The sequence below is a fragment of the Astyanax mexicanus genome, chromosome 20, assembly GCF_023375975.1.
Source record: "Astyanax mexicanus isolate ESR-SI-001 chromosome 20, AstMex3_surface, whole genome shotgun sequence".
Lineage (NCBI taxonomy): Eukaryota > Metazoa > Chordata > Actinopteri > Characiformes > Acestrorhamphidae > Astyanax > Astyanax mexicanus.
Window position 1 is genome coordinate 37,715,353 of NC_064427.1, and position 14,839 is coordinate 37,730,191.

Sequence of the window (14,839 nt, forward strand, 5' to 3'; positions counted from 1 at the left end):
AGAGTTCGAGTGAGTGAATGAATGAGAATGTGATTGGTGAATGTTCTGGGGCTTCGGGGTACCTGGGATACCGGGGTAATCATCCGATTGGCTGGCTATCCGGCTGGCTGCGGACTGGCTGGGTGCAACATTAACACCCTTGCACTTCATTCTAAGGTCTGTAGGGGGCGTATCCAGAGGTACGGTATATAGGAGGGATTGATTAAGGGATTGAGGACGTGCATCGGAAGATGCATGGAATGAGTTTATTGTTACATTGCAAAGCATGTAACATGGCTCAGAGTGTGAGGGAAGGGCAATGAAAGGCAGGGTTTGGCAGAGTGTGTGTGTGTGTGTGTGTGTGTGTGTGTGTGTGTGTGTGTCAGAGGATGAGGAAGAGGAGGAAGAGAATGCAAGCGTAGGGATTGGATAAAAAAAAAAATGAAACATGACATGTAAGGATAAGGATAAGGGAAGTAAAAAAGAGAGAGAGAAAAACAGAAGGAAGATGAGATGGGAATGAGATGAACACATGAACGTATATGAAAATATGAATTATGAAGCAAGTTAAACATTGAAACATTGAGAATGTCTAACAGCAAATATATAGAAACAGGATAATTCGCTCACCAGCACCAATCAACAACTGTCCTGAAGTTCTAATTGGCCAATAATGACAGATATAGCTTTCAAAATAATTTCTAATATGAGTCTTATTATGAAGTGTGTTCTGCATATTCTTATTAAAATTATATATATATATATATATATATATATATATATATATATATATATATATATATATATGTATATATATATATATATATATATATATATATATATATATATATATATATATATATATATATTTATATACATACATACATACATACACACACCTTTGAACCTTGCTAGAATCTACTGAAACAATATTTGTTTAATTTGTTTGTTTAAATTTTATGCTATAAATGTAATTTTCAAATTGTACCACAGAGTAAGTGTCAGGTTGTGCAATCACACAAGTTATTTACTACTTCAAAAAAAAATAAAAAAAATCACTGCACACAAAAACTCTTTACTTTACTAAAAAAAGAGGAAAATCCTTCTTCATTTTCTTATTTTGGAGGATTCCTATTGGTCTACTCATCATGAGATTTTGAAACAATGTAAAGAAGTACTGTAATATTCAAATTACATAATAAAATAATTAGAATATGGCAAAAACTGAAATTTCTTGGAAGCTATTGTCTTTGTTTTAAGACACTCATATATACCAAGGTCATATCATTTAAATTTATTCAGTTTATAAATGACATAAGTGAATATCAACAAGCATAATTGTTTTCTTGGGGTGAAACACTTAAAAAAAAAAAAGAAATCTAATGAAAAAAAAGGGTCTTTAAAGAAGTAAAATATGTTTTGCTATAGCACTTCTTAAATAACCCATTAAAATACTTTATATTTAGGATTTCTGCATGCTTACATTACTGAACTTAACTTAGAATTACCTTACCTACTAATTGGTCGAACCACTAGAGATTTTTTCGCACACCTGACGTTTTTATTTATTTTTTATTTACTATAAATGTTTTGATGAATAACATATTACAACATATGTCATGTACTTAATAACTATCGATTTATCAGCAAAATAACTTTTTTTACTTTTTACACACAAAAGATGCATGCCATGTGATTAACTCTGTTATATCAGATTATATCACCTGTTACAACTCATTCTCTACTTTATGATTTTGCCCTAAATAACTTTCACCAATTCTATAATTCTGTTACAATGCAAGTATTATATACAATTAAATTCAACAGTCACATCAATACAGTACATTAAGGACAAAAGATCAACATAAGCAACCTTCTCCCCTAGGAAAATGAAAGCGAACATAAAAGAAGAGTCAATAAAGGTGAAGAGGAAGCGAGTCCCAAGAGCCTAAAGGAATAAAGAGATGCAAATCAGTTCATTCTTCAGAGTCCCCGACCTTAGAAAGAGAGAAGCAGATAATGAAAACTGCTGAGGCTGCCAGTAATCTCCACCTCCAGGCTGACCAAGCATGTGTGAGAGAAGGAGAGAGAGAGAGCGCGAGAGAGTGAGAGCGAGAGTGACGAAATAAGAGAGGAGTGTGAGTAGGCTTAGTAACCTTGTCCATCCACTGGGATGCGTCTGTTGCCTAGAAACTCAGTGTTGAGGTGAACAGCAGGGCCTGAGAGGAGACAGACAGAAGGCTTTCACTCAGTCAGACACCAGGGGGCGCCACTGCGAGTTTTACACTGAGCACTGCACTGAGGACAATCTGATAAAGCATCAATTTCCATTCCCAAGGCTATTTTTAGACCGGCATAACGCTGACACCAGCAGTTTCAGCTGCTTTACCTTCTATATCCATCCAAGGAGAAACAAATATATTTATATCAGTGAACAGTTGATAGAAATATAACCTGGCGGGACTCAAAAAGAATAAGTATGATATAAAACATCCAGTGGACCTCTGCCATAGAAAACATGCCAGTCCCCCAGACCCTGCTGTCTACTGTGCTTAACCTATATTTTCTCATAATGAACTAGTTAAATCAAACTTGTATATTAATTGACATTAAGTAAAACTATTATTAAGTAGATATTAGGGGTAGCTAACTAAGTTAACTTTTTTTTATCTTTATTTTTACTTGGGAAAACATTGAGGGTGACTCCCATTTTCCATGTTGCCGAGCATTTACAGCATCAAAGGGATTAAAAACATTCAATAAGAAATTGGAAATAATACGGAATAAAATAGTAAAAAAAATAAGAAATAAAAGAAATACTAAATTTAAATCAACATTTAATATATATGAATAAAAAATATGTAAAACAGAAAATTCTTAAAAAAAAAAAAAAAAACAAAAAAAACAAATTGACACATAAAATGTAAAGAATTTATAAAATATTAAATAAATAAAAAGGCAAGAATAAAAGTAAAAAAAAATCAGAAATGACCCAAGTAAAGCTATGTTAAGTAAACAAAAGCTTTTAGTTTTAAAGTGGTAAACACGCAGGCTACAGTTCGATATACCCACCTCTATTAGAGCAACTGTGTTAAGCGTACCACTGGTGGTGTGCAAAGCATTTCAGGGTGGTACACCAGATGACCTTAGAAAATGTTATGCACAAAAATACTAATGATTGAAATATACAACGTTTTTACCTCAGATTTGTTTGTGTTTAGTGTTTAACCTGGTTGACCTTGCATGTTAGCTTACACTTTTACAGTTTTTTAGCTACATTTCTATAGGCCCTACTATCGAACCCTGTGGAACTCCACGATTCACAATTGTTTCTGTATTAGTAATAACAGCAAAACAGTTACTGTCTTTTTTCCAATATAAGGCGCACTTAAAATCCTTTCATTTATCCAAAAATCATCAGTGCGCCTTTTAATCCGGCGCACCTTATGTATGAATTTTACCAGTCACAATACTATGGCAGTATTAGCATTAGCCGCTAACGGCACTAAGCGCTAGCTCTTTCGCTGTTCAGACGGGAGTTTTATCGGCCCGCTGCTAACCTCAGCTAGAGCTGCTGGAGCAGCGTTAGCATTACCTGCTAACATTCCTAAGCGTTAGCTCTTTGGCCGTTCAGAGGCGGGTATATCAGACTGTAGCCTGCGTGTTTACCACTTTAAAACTAAAAGCTAAATTACTGTTTTGTTTACTTAACATAGCTTTACTTAGGTCATTTCTGATTATTTTCTTTACTTTTACTATTGCCTTTTTATTTATTTTATATTTTATAAATTCTTTACATTTTATGTGTCAATGTGTTATTTTCTGTTTTACATATATGTTTTATTCATATATATTAAATGTTGATTTAAATTTAGTATTTCTTTTATTACTTATTTTTTTACTATTTTATTCCTTATTATTTCAAATTTCTTATTGAATGTTTTTAATCCTTTTGATGCTGTAAATGCTCGGCAACATGGAAAATGAGGTTAAAAATAAAGGTTAAAAAAAGTTAACTTAGTTAGCTACCCCCAATATCTACTTAATAATAGTGCTGCTTAATGTAAATTAATTTACAAGTTTGATTTAACTAGTTAATTATGAGATAATCTAGGCCAAGCACAGTAGACAGCAGGATCTGGGGGACTGAGGTCACACACATAAAACTCAGAATTCAGAATGAAAAAGCTTTACAACACAATAATACACTTCCCTGAACCCCCTGCCCTGCACTTTCACACATAGTGAGCCATGGGAAACTCAAGAGCAGAAAACAATAGAAAAGCTACTGAGGCTGAAAATTATGCAAAAGCACTCAATGGAGCCTCCAGAGAGTGTGTGTGTGCGCGCACGTATGTGTGTGTGCAGGCGAGTGTGTAGGGGGGAGGGGGAAGATAATTGTCTCTAAACGGTTCTCTCACTGTACAGTTCCTTTTACCTCATGTAAATTAAAGTGTACCAGAGGAATAAAAGAAAGCATGAAGCACATTCCTTTCTAAGGATGACCAGATAAAAGTCTAGGAACTGTTCAAGAGAGAAACATGTATATAATACAATAAAGACATTTATTAAAAAAAAAAGAAATGGAAAAATCCTTCATAATTTTCCTCATTTTTGAGCATTTCTATTGCAGGGTTCTTGCACCATTTTAAAAGTCAAATTTAATGCTTTTTAAGACCTTTTTTAGACCGCAATAAATATAATTTAAAACCCAAAAACGTAGTCATAATTTCTTTGGTAAAAAAAATTGTTGCTGCTTATGTTATCTAGCTTGCCCCTAACCTTAGATCCCTCCCCTCTAACGTAGCTATCTCGCCGCTGTTATTGTTAGCATGTTAGCTAGCTCGCTGCTAATGTTAACTTACTATGTTAGCTAGCTCTCCACTATCCTTAGTTCTCTCCTCAGTAATGTAGCTAGATAACTTGATGCTAAGGTTAGTATGTTAGCTAGCTCGCCGCTTACCTTAGTTCTTTCCCGTAATGTTAGCTAACTCACCGCTAAAGTTAGCATGTGTTTTTCCCCCAGCATTAAACTCACCGTCTGAAAGTTTAATACCTATAGCTACAAATTTAAAACAATTTAAGACCTTAATTACCGGGATTTTAATGTAAGACATTTTAAGACTTTTTAAGGACCTGCAGGAACCCTGTATTGGTCTACTAATCATGACATTTTGAAACAATGTAAAGAAGTACTGTAATATTCAAATTAAATAAAAAAAAAATTGATAACAACTGCAAATAGCAATAGCAAAAACTGAGATTTCTTGAAAGCTATTGTCTTTGTGTTTAGACACTCTTAGATAGTCAAGGTCATATCAGTTAAATTTATTCAATTTATATATGATATAAGTAAATATCAACAGGCATGATTGTTTTCCTGAGGTCAAACTGAGGTTAAAGAAGAAATCAGTCGTAAAATGAACTTGTGGTGTAGTGAAACGTGATAGCGAGTCTAATTTTTTGTCAAATTGTACTAATGAAGTATGGAGTTACTTTGAGGTTGATAATGGTGCAAAAATAGCAAGAAAAAGCTACAGACCTTGCTATTGCACCATAAGGGTAGATTTAGGTCTTATTTTTTTTATTTTTATTTTATTTTTTTTATTACATTTGGCAGACGCTTTTGTCCAAAGCGACTTACAATAGTCAAGTACAATGTAAACTAAGTTTAAAGGTAAAAACATCTTTGGATAGGGATAAAAGGAGGTCAAAGGGGAATAATAGGATAGAGGCGTGAAGGAGGGGAAGAAGGAAATGAGGTTAGAAGTAGTTAGTGTGTTAGAGGTGTTAAGAGAGTAAGTGCTCTTTGAAGAGCTCTGTCTTCAGGAGTTTATTAAAGATAGTGAGAGATTCTCCTGATCTGGTAGTAGAAGGTAGTTAGTTAGAGGTGTTAGGAGAGTAAGTGCTCTTTGAAGAGCTCTGTCTTCAGGAGTTTATTAAAGATAGTGAGAGATTCTCCTGATCTGGTAGTAGAAGGTAGTTTGTTCCACCATTGGGGAACTCTGTATGAGAACAGTCTGGATTATTTAAGATGGAATATCCTGTCCACTGTTTCATTAAAGAGTAAATAAAATAAATAAAATAACACAATAAAGACATTTATTTTTAATTATTATGTTATCTAAACTTATAATCTGTTAAAGAATAAAAGGAAAAAAATGCTCAGTTTTCAGTGCTCATGAGTTCCATCTGAAGTCAGAATAGGTTCACTGTGGAATGAAATTACTACAGATATGTAGGCTACACTCAAAAGTCAAGTCAAAAGTCCCAGCATTCAGTTAGGGGCGAGGGATATCGCTGTGCGGTACAATCATAACATGGTTTATCATTAACTCTTACTAGAACATTGTACTAATGCACATTCATTTAATAAGGTATTGAGAAGGGCCATAAAGGGAACGATTAATACTGCATCTACACTTCAGCCATTTATTACTTTTCAAAATATAGTGCATTTTAGGATGAATGGACCAATAGACAATCATATCAATATGACTATAAATATTGTATAGGGATGCATAATGGTATAGGAATTATATATATATTTTTAGAATCATTTGCATCATGCAATGTGGCCAATATTTTAAATTTATACTTGCTGACATATTTGATTGCATGCTGGAAAAGGACCAAGCTACGCTGACAGCGCTACTACAATTGTTCGACGTTGGCCATGCTACTTTAAAATGCAGTGATTTAAGCTTATTTTCAGTTATTTTTTATTGGTTTTAAAAGTTATGCCGGGGTGTCTGGCCTCTCTGTAAATTATAAATGTTTATATCCATGTTGGCATTGGTAATATCGGATATCAGCATCGACCCAGAATTCACACATTGGTGCATCCATAATATTGTATGTCGACTTTTTAAAACAACAACAACAACAAAAAAGTGTATCTAGGGGTGCAAATTGGTCAGGCAACGATGCATCGGCAGCAGCTCGAAAAAAGGGGTCACTGACTTCACGTGTCGGAGGAGGCATGTGCTCTTCTGCACCCTCCTAGGGTCGCAGGCACCACTTGTGATGGGGACGCACAAAGAGGTGGAACGATTGAATAGCCAAATTGTGAGAAATTTTTATTTTTTATTTTTAAATAAAATTATAATATATAAAAAAAATGTATCTACAATATATTCAACAAATCTCAATACTAAATAAATAAATAAAACAATAAAATAGATTTTTTTTTTATAAACAATACACAGTAAAAAGGTTTTTCCACATCTAAAGATTCCAAATTCCAATACTAATTTAAATCTCCTTGATTATTTTTAATATCTGACAGAAATGAGAGGGAATCCTCAACATTAATATATAAGAAAAGAATATGTTTTATGTTTTATACTTAAGCCCTATTTGAGTAAATGTTCAATGTTCATATTATGGCAGGGACTACTGCACTAGGTTATATATATATATATAAAAAAATAAAAAATAAAAATTCAAAAGTAATGTCCTCAAGCTAAATCACAAAGACCACTAAATGTTATGATGGAACTAGCTCTCAGGACCGCCCCAGGAAACGACGACCAAGAGTTTCCTTTGTTGCACAGGATAGGATCATCAGAAAAAAAAAACACAAACACGCAAAATGACATACAAGGAGGAAGTCTGCTGGAAGAAAGACACATTTTTTTGAAAAACGAAACTTGGAACATGTTTCCCTTCCACAATTCTGATTCAGAAGACAAAGCTCAGCCCTGGTTAAAAAAGATCATAGCAGAAAGGGAAGGAAAGAAAGGAGGAAGGAGACTGAAGAAGAGAGAGAGAGACGTGGTGGTTGGCACAGTGACAGTGAGAGTTATACCTTTGATAGAGCTGGTTGGAATGATGCCTTCTGTTGTGCCACCGTAGCCACCCGATACGATGCTGGTTTCGTTAAGGTTGGGCCCAGATACCATTACTTGCTGCAGATCCTACACACACACATATACACACACACACACACACACACACACACACACACACACACACACACACACACACACACACACACACAGAACATATGCCTTTAACTCGTACGTGATGTTAATATCTCACAAAACATGTTCATGGTTTGCTATAAACACAAAGTTATCACTAGTCTATCTAGTCTACAACCAGATTAATTAGAACGGGACAGAGACAGGTTAGGAAATTACTAAATCTAGCACCAACTGGACGGGGTTAGTTTACACAGAGAGGTTTTAGATTTGTGGCATAATGTACGTGGCTTATCATTCATACAATACTATAATAATGTACTGTATGTAGCATAGAAATAAGACCAGCTCATGTAGATCCTGTGTGAATTGATGTGTTGATAAATAATGATTTATAAAGTCATATCTTGAGGAAAGTTCAATGATTTGGATTGGTGAACAGATACTTTTGGCAGCATAGTGTATGCAATGCATGAAATCAAACATTTGCATTTATTTTGTTGTAGTAGTTTATTCTCAAAACTACTTTACTTTATTTTTTGCATGATATGGCGCACTTAAAATCCTTAAATTTTTTCCAAAAATCATCAGTGCGCCTTACGTTTATTAATTTTACCAGTCAGGTTGTAAGGTGCAGTAAAGCCACTCTGCTGAACTTAGCCGCTAAGTGCTAGTTTTGCCATTCAGAGCTGAGTATATTGATCTGTAGTCTGCTGCTAACCCTGGCAAGCACTGCTAGAGCAGCATTAGCATTAGCCACTAACTTCTAGCTCTTTCGCCATTCAGAGGTAAGTATACTAGACTGCAGTCTGCGCATTTACCGTGTTAAAATAAGCTACTTAAGACAAACCACTAGCTAATATCACCCTGGATTACTGGAGCACTCAGGGTTCCTCAGTGTAGCACTGTCAGGCGGCATTAGCCGCTAACTGTGGCTAGCCTTAGTGGAAATCTGGAAATCTAAGATTACTGTAAATAAATGGAAGCGCTTTACTCACCCAAATAAACCGTTTTTGGGAGTGAAATCTGTGTAGATTAACATCCAGTGATTGTTTTACTTTAAACTAATTATTTTTTTATTAGTTTTGTTTACTTAACTTAGCTTAGCTTTAGCTAAATATATGCTTTCTTAATCACAGCCTTTTTTATCTGAATTGGAAAAACACCCTACACATCTACACCCTGTGACTCTTTTGCCTTTTTACTGTATATACTGTTTATTTGCACCCCCTGGACACTTGTCACTTTACTGTACATCCTGTACATTTGCACCCCCTGGACACTACACTATGCACCTAACTTAAATACAATACTTGCACAGGTTTATATTTAATATTGTCATATCTGCTGATACCTCCTATACTTCATTTATGTATTCTTTTACTGCACTACCTCATATCTACGACTGATTACTTCCACACTTTCTATAGGTTTTTGTATTTATATATTTATGTGTATATTTTTAAGTCTCAGTTTAGAATTTTATAGTTTAGAGTCTTATATCCCTCAATGTGCTCTCTTATTGTACTACACTTATTGTTTGTTTCAACTGTGTTGTGTAACTGGTAGTGGCTGCTGAATTTCCTTCGGGATCAATAAAGTATCTATCTATCTATCTGTCTATCTGTCTATCTGTCTATCTGTCTGTCTATCTATCTGTCTATCTGTCTATCTATCTATCTAAATTAGAAGTAAACATGGCAACACTCCTGTTACTTACTATTGTTGCTTAAAATGGACCTTATAATCCAGTATCCTTTTTTTTGTATTAAAATAGACCAGAAAATAGGCGTTTATTGATAGTGAACCTAATCATGTGAAAAATAAGGTAATATAATATTTTTATTAATCAATAAAATACTGTAAAATATTGTAATATTGTTTAAACGCCATATCAGTGAACCCAACTAAGTGAAGGTGTGATTTGCTGATTATTATTAATAATAATATTATATGCTGCTTGATCAGATATTTTATCCATATGGACAGTATGTACTAGCGACAGAATGTACCAACTGCTTAGTTAAATAGACGTTTATTGATAATGCACCTAATCATGAGAAAAGTAAGGTTATATAATATTTTTGTTAATCTATATAATACTGTAAAATATTGTGATACTGTTTAAACACCATATCACTGAAACCAACTTAGAAATAAAGGTGCGATTAGCTGATTATTATTATTAATAATAATATTATATGTTGCTTTATCGGCTATTTTATCTATATGGACAGTATATATTAGGGACTGAATGGTACATTTTAAGAGTTCCACCTGCTTAGTTAAGTAGGTGAGAAAAATGTGGTTTTCCTGTCATGCTGGCCCTTTAAAAAACGGACATTGGTATTCAGCTGGTACACTGGAGACATCTTATTCATCACTCTAAATAGGGTGCACTTGTGAGCGTGCAGCAGGAAGACGCTCTGATTACATCAGCAGCACAGTAAACGGCATCTGATGCCAGATAGCCTAAACGGCCCTCTCCCACAGAACAGGCCAATCACGTTCTCCGAGCGGCCGAACAAAACCAAGACTTGTTAAAACAGCCCTGATTGAACAGGCGGAGCAGCGGAGGCTGAGACTCAGCGTTTAGGTGGGGTTACATCCCCTACAGGGATAAGCGTGTGCTCTCATCAGCGTTTTCTCCTGTCTGGAACAAACATCAAATGCACACTCACTGCAAAATGTCTGAGGACAGTGTTGAGGACAGATTAGTAACACACTGCCAGCATTAATAACCAACACTCAGAATATGAACACAACAACACAGACGAGGCGGATTATGAAGAAAAAAATCCCTTGATTATTATTATTATTATTCCAAATGGATTTTTTTGTTAACATAAATTACACTGCTTCTAATGTTAATCCAGTAGTTAATAATACTGTAAAAGTGCAGCAGGATGCTTTTCAAAACTTACAAATGAGCACAACAATGCTTTTATAGTAACATTATACAGAAATCCTGTATTCATAATGTATTAAATGCATTATATGGCATACATATTATCGTATGATGACCGTCACAAGCTTGCATAGTAACACATAATTAATTTTCCAACAGAGGTTGAAAAAGTATTCATACCCCTTTGAACTAGGGGTGGGCGATATGGCTCTAAAATAATATCACGATATTTCAGGGTATTTTTACGATAACGATATACTTGACGATATAGGAAAACTAAAATAATTCATTCATTTCAGGAATATAGTATAATAGTATGACAGTATAATCATAATGTGGCAAAATAAATAATATAGCATAAAATAATATAATGCAGCAAAAAATAGTGCAGAATATTTAGTGCATGCATATAAACTGCAAACTAAAACAATTATACAATAAATACACCTAAAGCTTCACAGTGAATAATAGACTACTTTTAAGACAGAACAGCCCTATTATCACGATATGGATTTTTAATATCACGATATTTCTGTGTCACGATATATTGTATACGATATAATATTGCCCACCACTACTTTGAACTTTGTCACATTTTGTCACATTCTGTCACTTTGCAACCTAAAACTATTGAGATATTAAGTGACAGACCAACACAAAGCAGTTTTTAAATACTCAGTCGCCCTAAAGCAATACTTTAGAATAATTTAGAGCCACCTTATACTGCAATTACAGCTGCAAGTCTTTTGAAGTATGTCTCTACCAGATTTGCGCATCTAGAGATTGAGATTTTTGCACATTCTGCTTTATAAAACAGCTCAAGCTCAGCCAGGTTGGGTGGAAAACATCTGTGAAATGCAATTTTCATGTCTTGCCACAGAAGCTCAGCGGTATTTAGGTCAGGACTTTGACTGGGTCATTCTAACACATGAATATTCTTTGATCTAAATCATTCCACTGTAGCTCTGGCTGTATGTTTAGGGTCATTGTCTTGCTGGAAGGTGAATCTCAAGTCTTTTTCAGTCTCCAACAGGTTCTCTCCTTGCTCGATCTGTCAGTATGAGTGGACAGCCATGTCTTGGTAGATTAGCAATGATAAAATATATATATATATATATATTTGTATTTTTGGTTACAATATAGAAAAAGGTATTTAAAAAGGTTCAGGTATCGGTATCGAATTCAAAGTATCGTATCGGTACCGGTATTTAAAACGATACCCAGCCCTACACAGAACAGGTAAATTTATATGGAGATTAAAATACAAAACTGGAATCTTAATTAATTTAGTGATGTCGAATGACAATGAATTGGTTAATTACATTTGCATGTCACTTCTCAATTTTGTGATACTTTTTGTTGGTCTATCACTTAACATCTTAACAAAATACATTTTTAAGATTGTGTAAAAAAGGGTTTGAGGTGTAGAAATACTTTTGCAAGCCGCTGAGGTAGCAAAATACGTAACACGTTATAAAAATACAATAATGTGTCTTTATAGAGACAGGAGTCATAATATTAGCCTTATTTTAAATGTAAAATATTCTAAATCAGGAATTAGGAGCCATTTTATTGTAAAGTTACATATTTTAACTTTATAACAAGTTATGTATGTAACTTTAAGTACATATTTATTTAGTTATTATACATATATGCATATGGCAAGAATTTTACAGAAGTATGTATGCCATATTATGTATCCCATTATGAATACAGGAACCATAGGAAGTGATACCCCATTTAGTGTTTTCCCATTTAGGCAACAGAACCCACTATGAGAAGAAAAGAAGAATCTTCCCCCAATTTCATGGACCAGATTAAGAAGAACATTCTCTCAACAGTTTTGAAAGACATCCTACAAACAAGGGGCCAAACAAGACATTGTCCCACACACACACACCCTGTCCCTTTTCATACACACACACACATTCAGACACACACAGAGCCGCTGTGTGCTCTGAAAACCCTCCACCAGTGGTCTCCTCACCCTTTGGCCTGGGGGGCCCCACTGTACGTTTCGAGCCTGCACAGACATGGGTGGAAAAGGATGACAAGAGACATAAAAAGAACAGAAAAATGAACAATGCATAAACATAAACAAACACAGGCACTGATTAAAGAAAACAGTGATGATAAAAAAAAAATCTCATCTCAACAATATGGGTTACGAAGGTATATATTTATATATATAAAAAAACATCAAAAACAGCACTCAACATACAGTACCTGTTAACCCTTTAACCTTAATAGATATACACATCATGAAGTCTACTACAAACCCAAATCAGAAAAAGTCAGGACATTATGAGAAATGACATAACATGCAATAATATTTTTTTTTGCAGACAGCATGAACACGATATTACATTATTAAATTGAGTTCTACTAATTTTATTGACTTGCACCCATTCCTGCATCCATTCCAAACACAGCAATATTTGATAGTAGACACAAGACACAAAAGAGTTTTTAGGATCAAAAGTTGGCAGACTATCTCTAGTTTGAGAAAAGCATTTAAGTGTTCAAAAACAATGTTACTCAAAGGAAGTTTGAAGGGGTTGTGTTAGTGCCCTTCTGTGATGCAGCATTAATGCAAAAAAACATACTGACATCTTTGGATTATTTTGAGAATCGACTGATCTATCAATTATTTTTTGAGCAATCAATTTTTAATCAAATAAAAGAAAACGTAGTTAAAAAAAATAAGTTCTTTAATATATACATAATATATTTGACCAGATATTGTTCAGATATGAAAGATTTTAGAGAAATAAATGTGGTGAAACACACAATCTACCATTATTACAAATATTAGTGTTTACATTAAGAACTAACATTAGATTTACATTAGTTTTATTATAATCATTATTTAGTAACACAACAACAGTGTATGTAATGTAAATAAAATGTAAATATACATTTGGCTGTGACTTTCAAACACTTCCATAAAAGGTCAGATTTATTATTGAATTGAATTTTAATCTAAATGTAACTGCCACCACACTTAAGGTGGAACAGAAAACACACTAAACGTGAAAGATATAAATTTACTAAAAATGAGACATGTCTTGTTCAACTTTATTAAAATGAGACATGTCTTGTTCAACTTTATTAAAATGAGACATGTCTTGTTCAACTTTATTAAAATGAGACATGTCTTGTTCAACTTTATTAAAATGAGACATGTCTTGTTCAACCGTAGAAGGCTCTTTTAACATTGAGTTTGAGAAAAAAAATACAACTTCTCACTGATATTTACTTAAGTATGACACTTTGCCCACAAATAACAGTAGACCCAACTAAACAAACAACTATTTTTAATAACCAAATTTTAACTATTTATTTAATACAACCATATATTTTTTCAAAAACACAAAGCAAAATCATATACTGGACAAATTACAAAGGAATGGCTGCAAAAGAAGAAGGTAAAGCTGCTTTGTGACAAATTCAGTTGTATAAAGTGCTACATAAATAAATTTTATTTGATTTGATTTGATTTGAAGGTGTGGGCACTAGACAGTCTTGCCTAAAGTCCAGATCTGTCCAGAGTAGTGAATGTGTGTATAATTTAGTAATAAAAAAATATTCTATACTGTTGGAAACCTTTAGACAGGAGGACAGGTGGAGAATTTATCCACACACCTGATCCAGGTAATTATGGCTTTCAGAGACATGTGAGCATTCTAGACTCAGGTGTGTTAGATCTCCAGGACCAGGCCTTGGTTGTTTTTTCAGGTGCTATTCTTCCTGAAGAATCAGAATTTCTTCCTGAACACACTTCACAGCTTTGTTTCGAGAAAATTGCAACATTACGTAGTGGTAAATGCTTTACCGTCTTAACTTTTTTGGAATGTTTTGCAGTGTTGAAATGCAGGAACAGATGTATATATTATTTTTTTAAATGAAGCGGATAGAAAATTAAATGTTCACACTGTTTACAATAAACGTTAAACAAAATAAAAGTCAAAGTAAATGTAAGAAACACTGTGCTTTTATATGATCAACTATGAAACAACTATGAAAA

General features: G+C 33.9%; 1 protein-coding gene across 5 annotated transcripts in view; it reads right to left on the reverse strand.

The window, feature by feature from the left end:
• arfip2b (ADP-ribosylation factor interacting protein 2b) overlaps window positions 1-14,839 on the reverse strand; it is a 46,913-nt gene that overhangs the window by 18,701 nt on the left and 13,373 nt on the right. Inside the window, exons 3-5 of one of the 5 annotated variants that reach the window (XM_049468954.1) lie at window positions 12,800-12,835; window positions 7,790-7,898; window positions 63-158 (exon numbers count right to left, since the gene is read on the reverse strand). In XM_049468954.1, the coding sequence (XP_049324911.1) occupies window positions 63-158; window positions 7,790-7,898; window positions 12,800-12,835 (241 nt within the window). Of the gene's footprint in view, window positions 1-62; window positions 159-2,135; window positions 2,199-7,789; window positions 7,899-12,799; window positions 12,836-14,839 lie in introns of all 5 variants that reach the window. The other 4 variants (XM_022681443.2, XM_049468956.1, XM_049468957.1 and 1 more) reach the window with 4 other exon arrangements.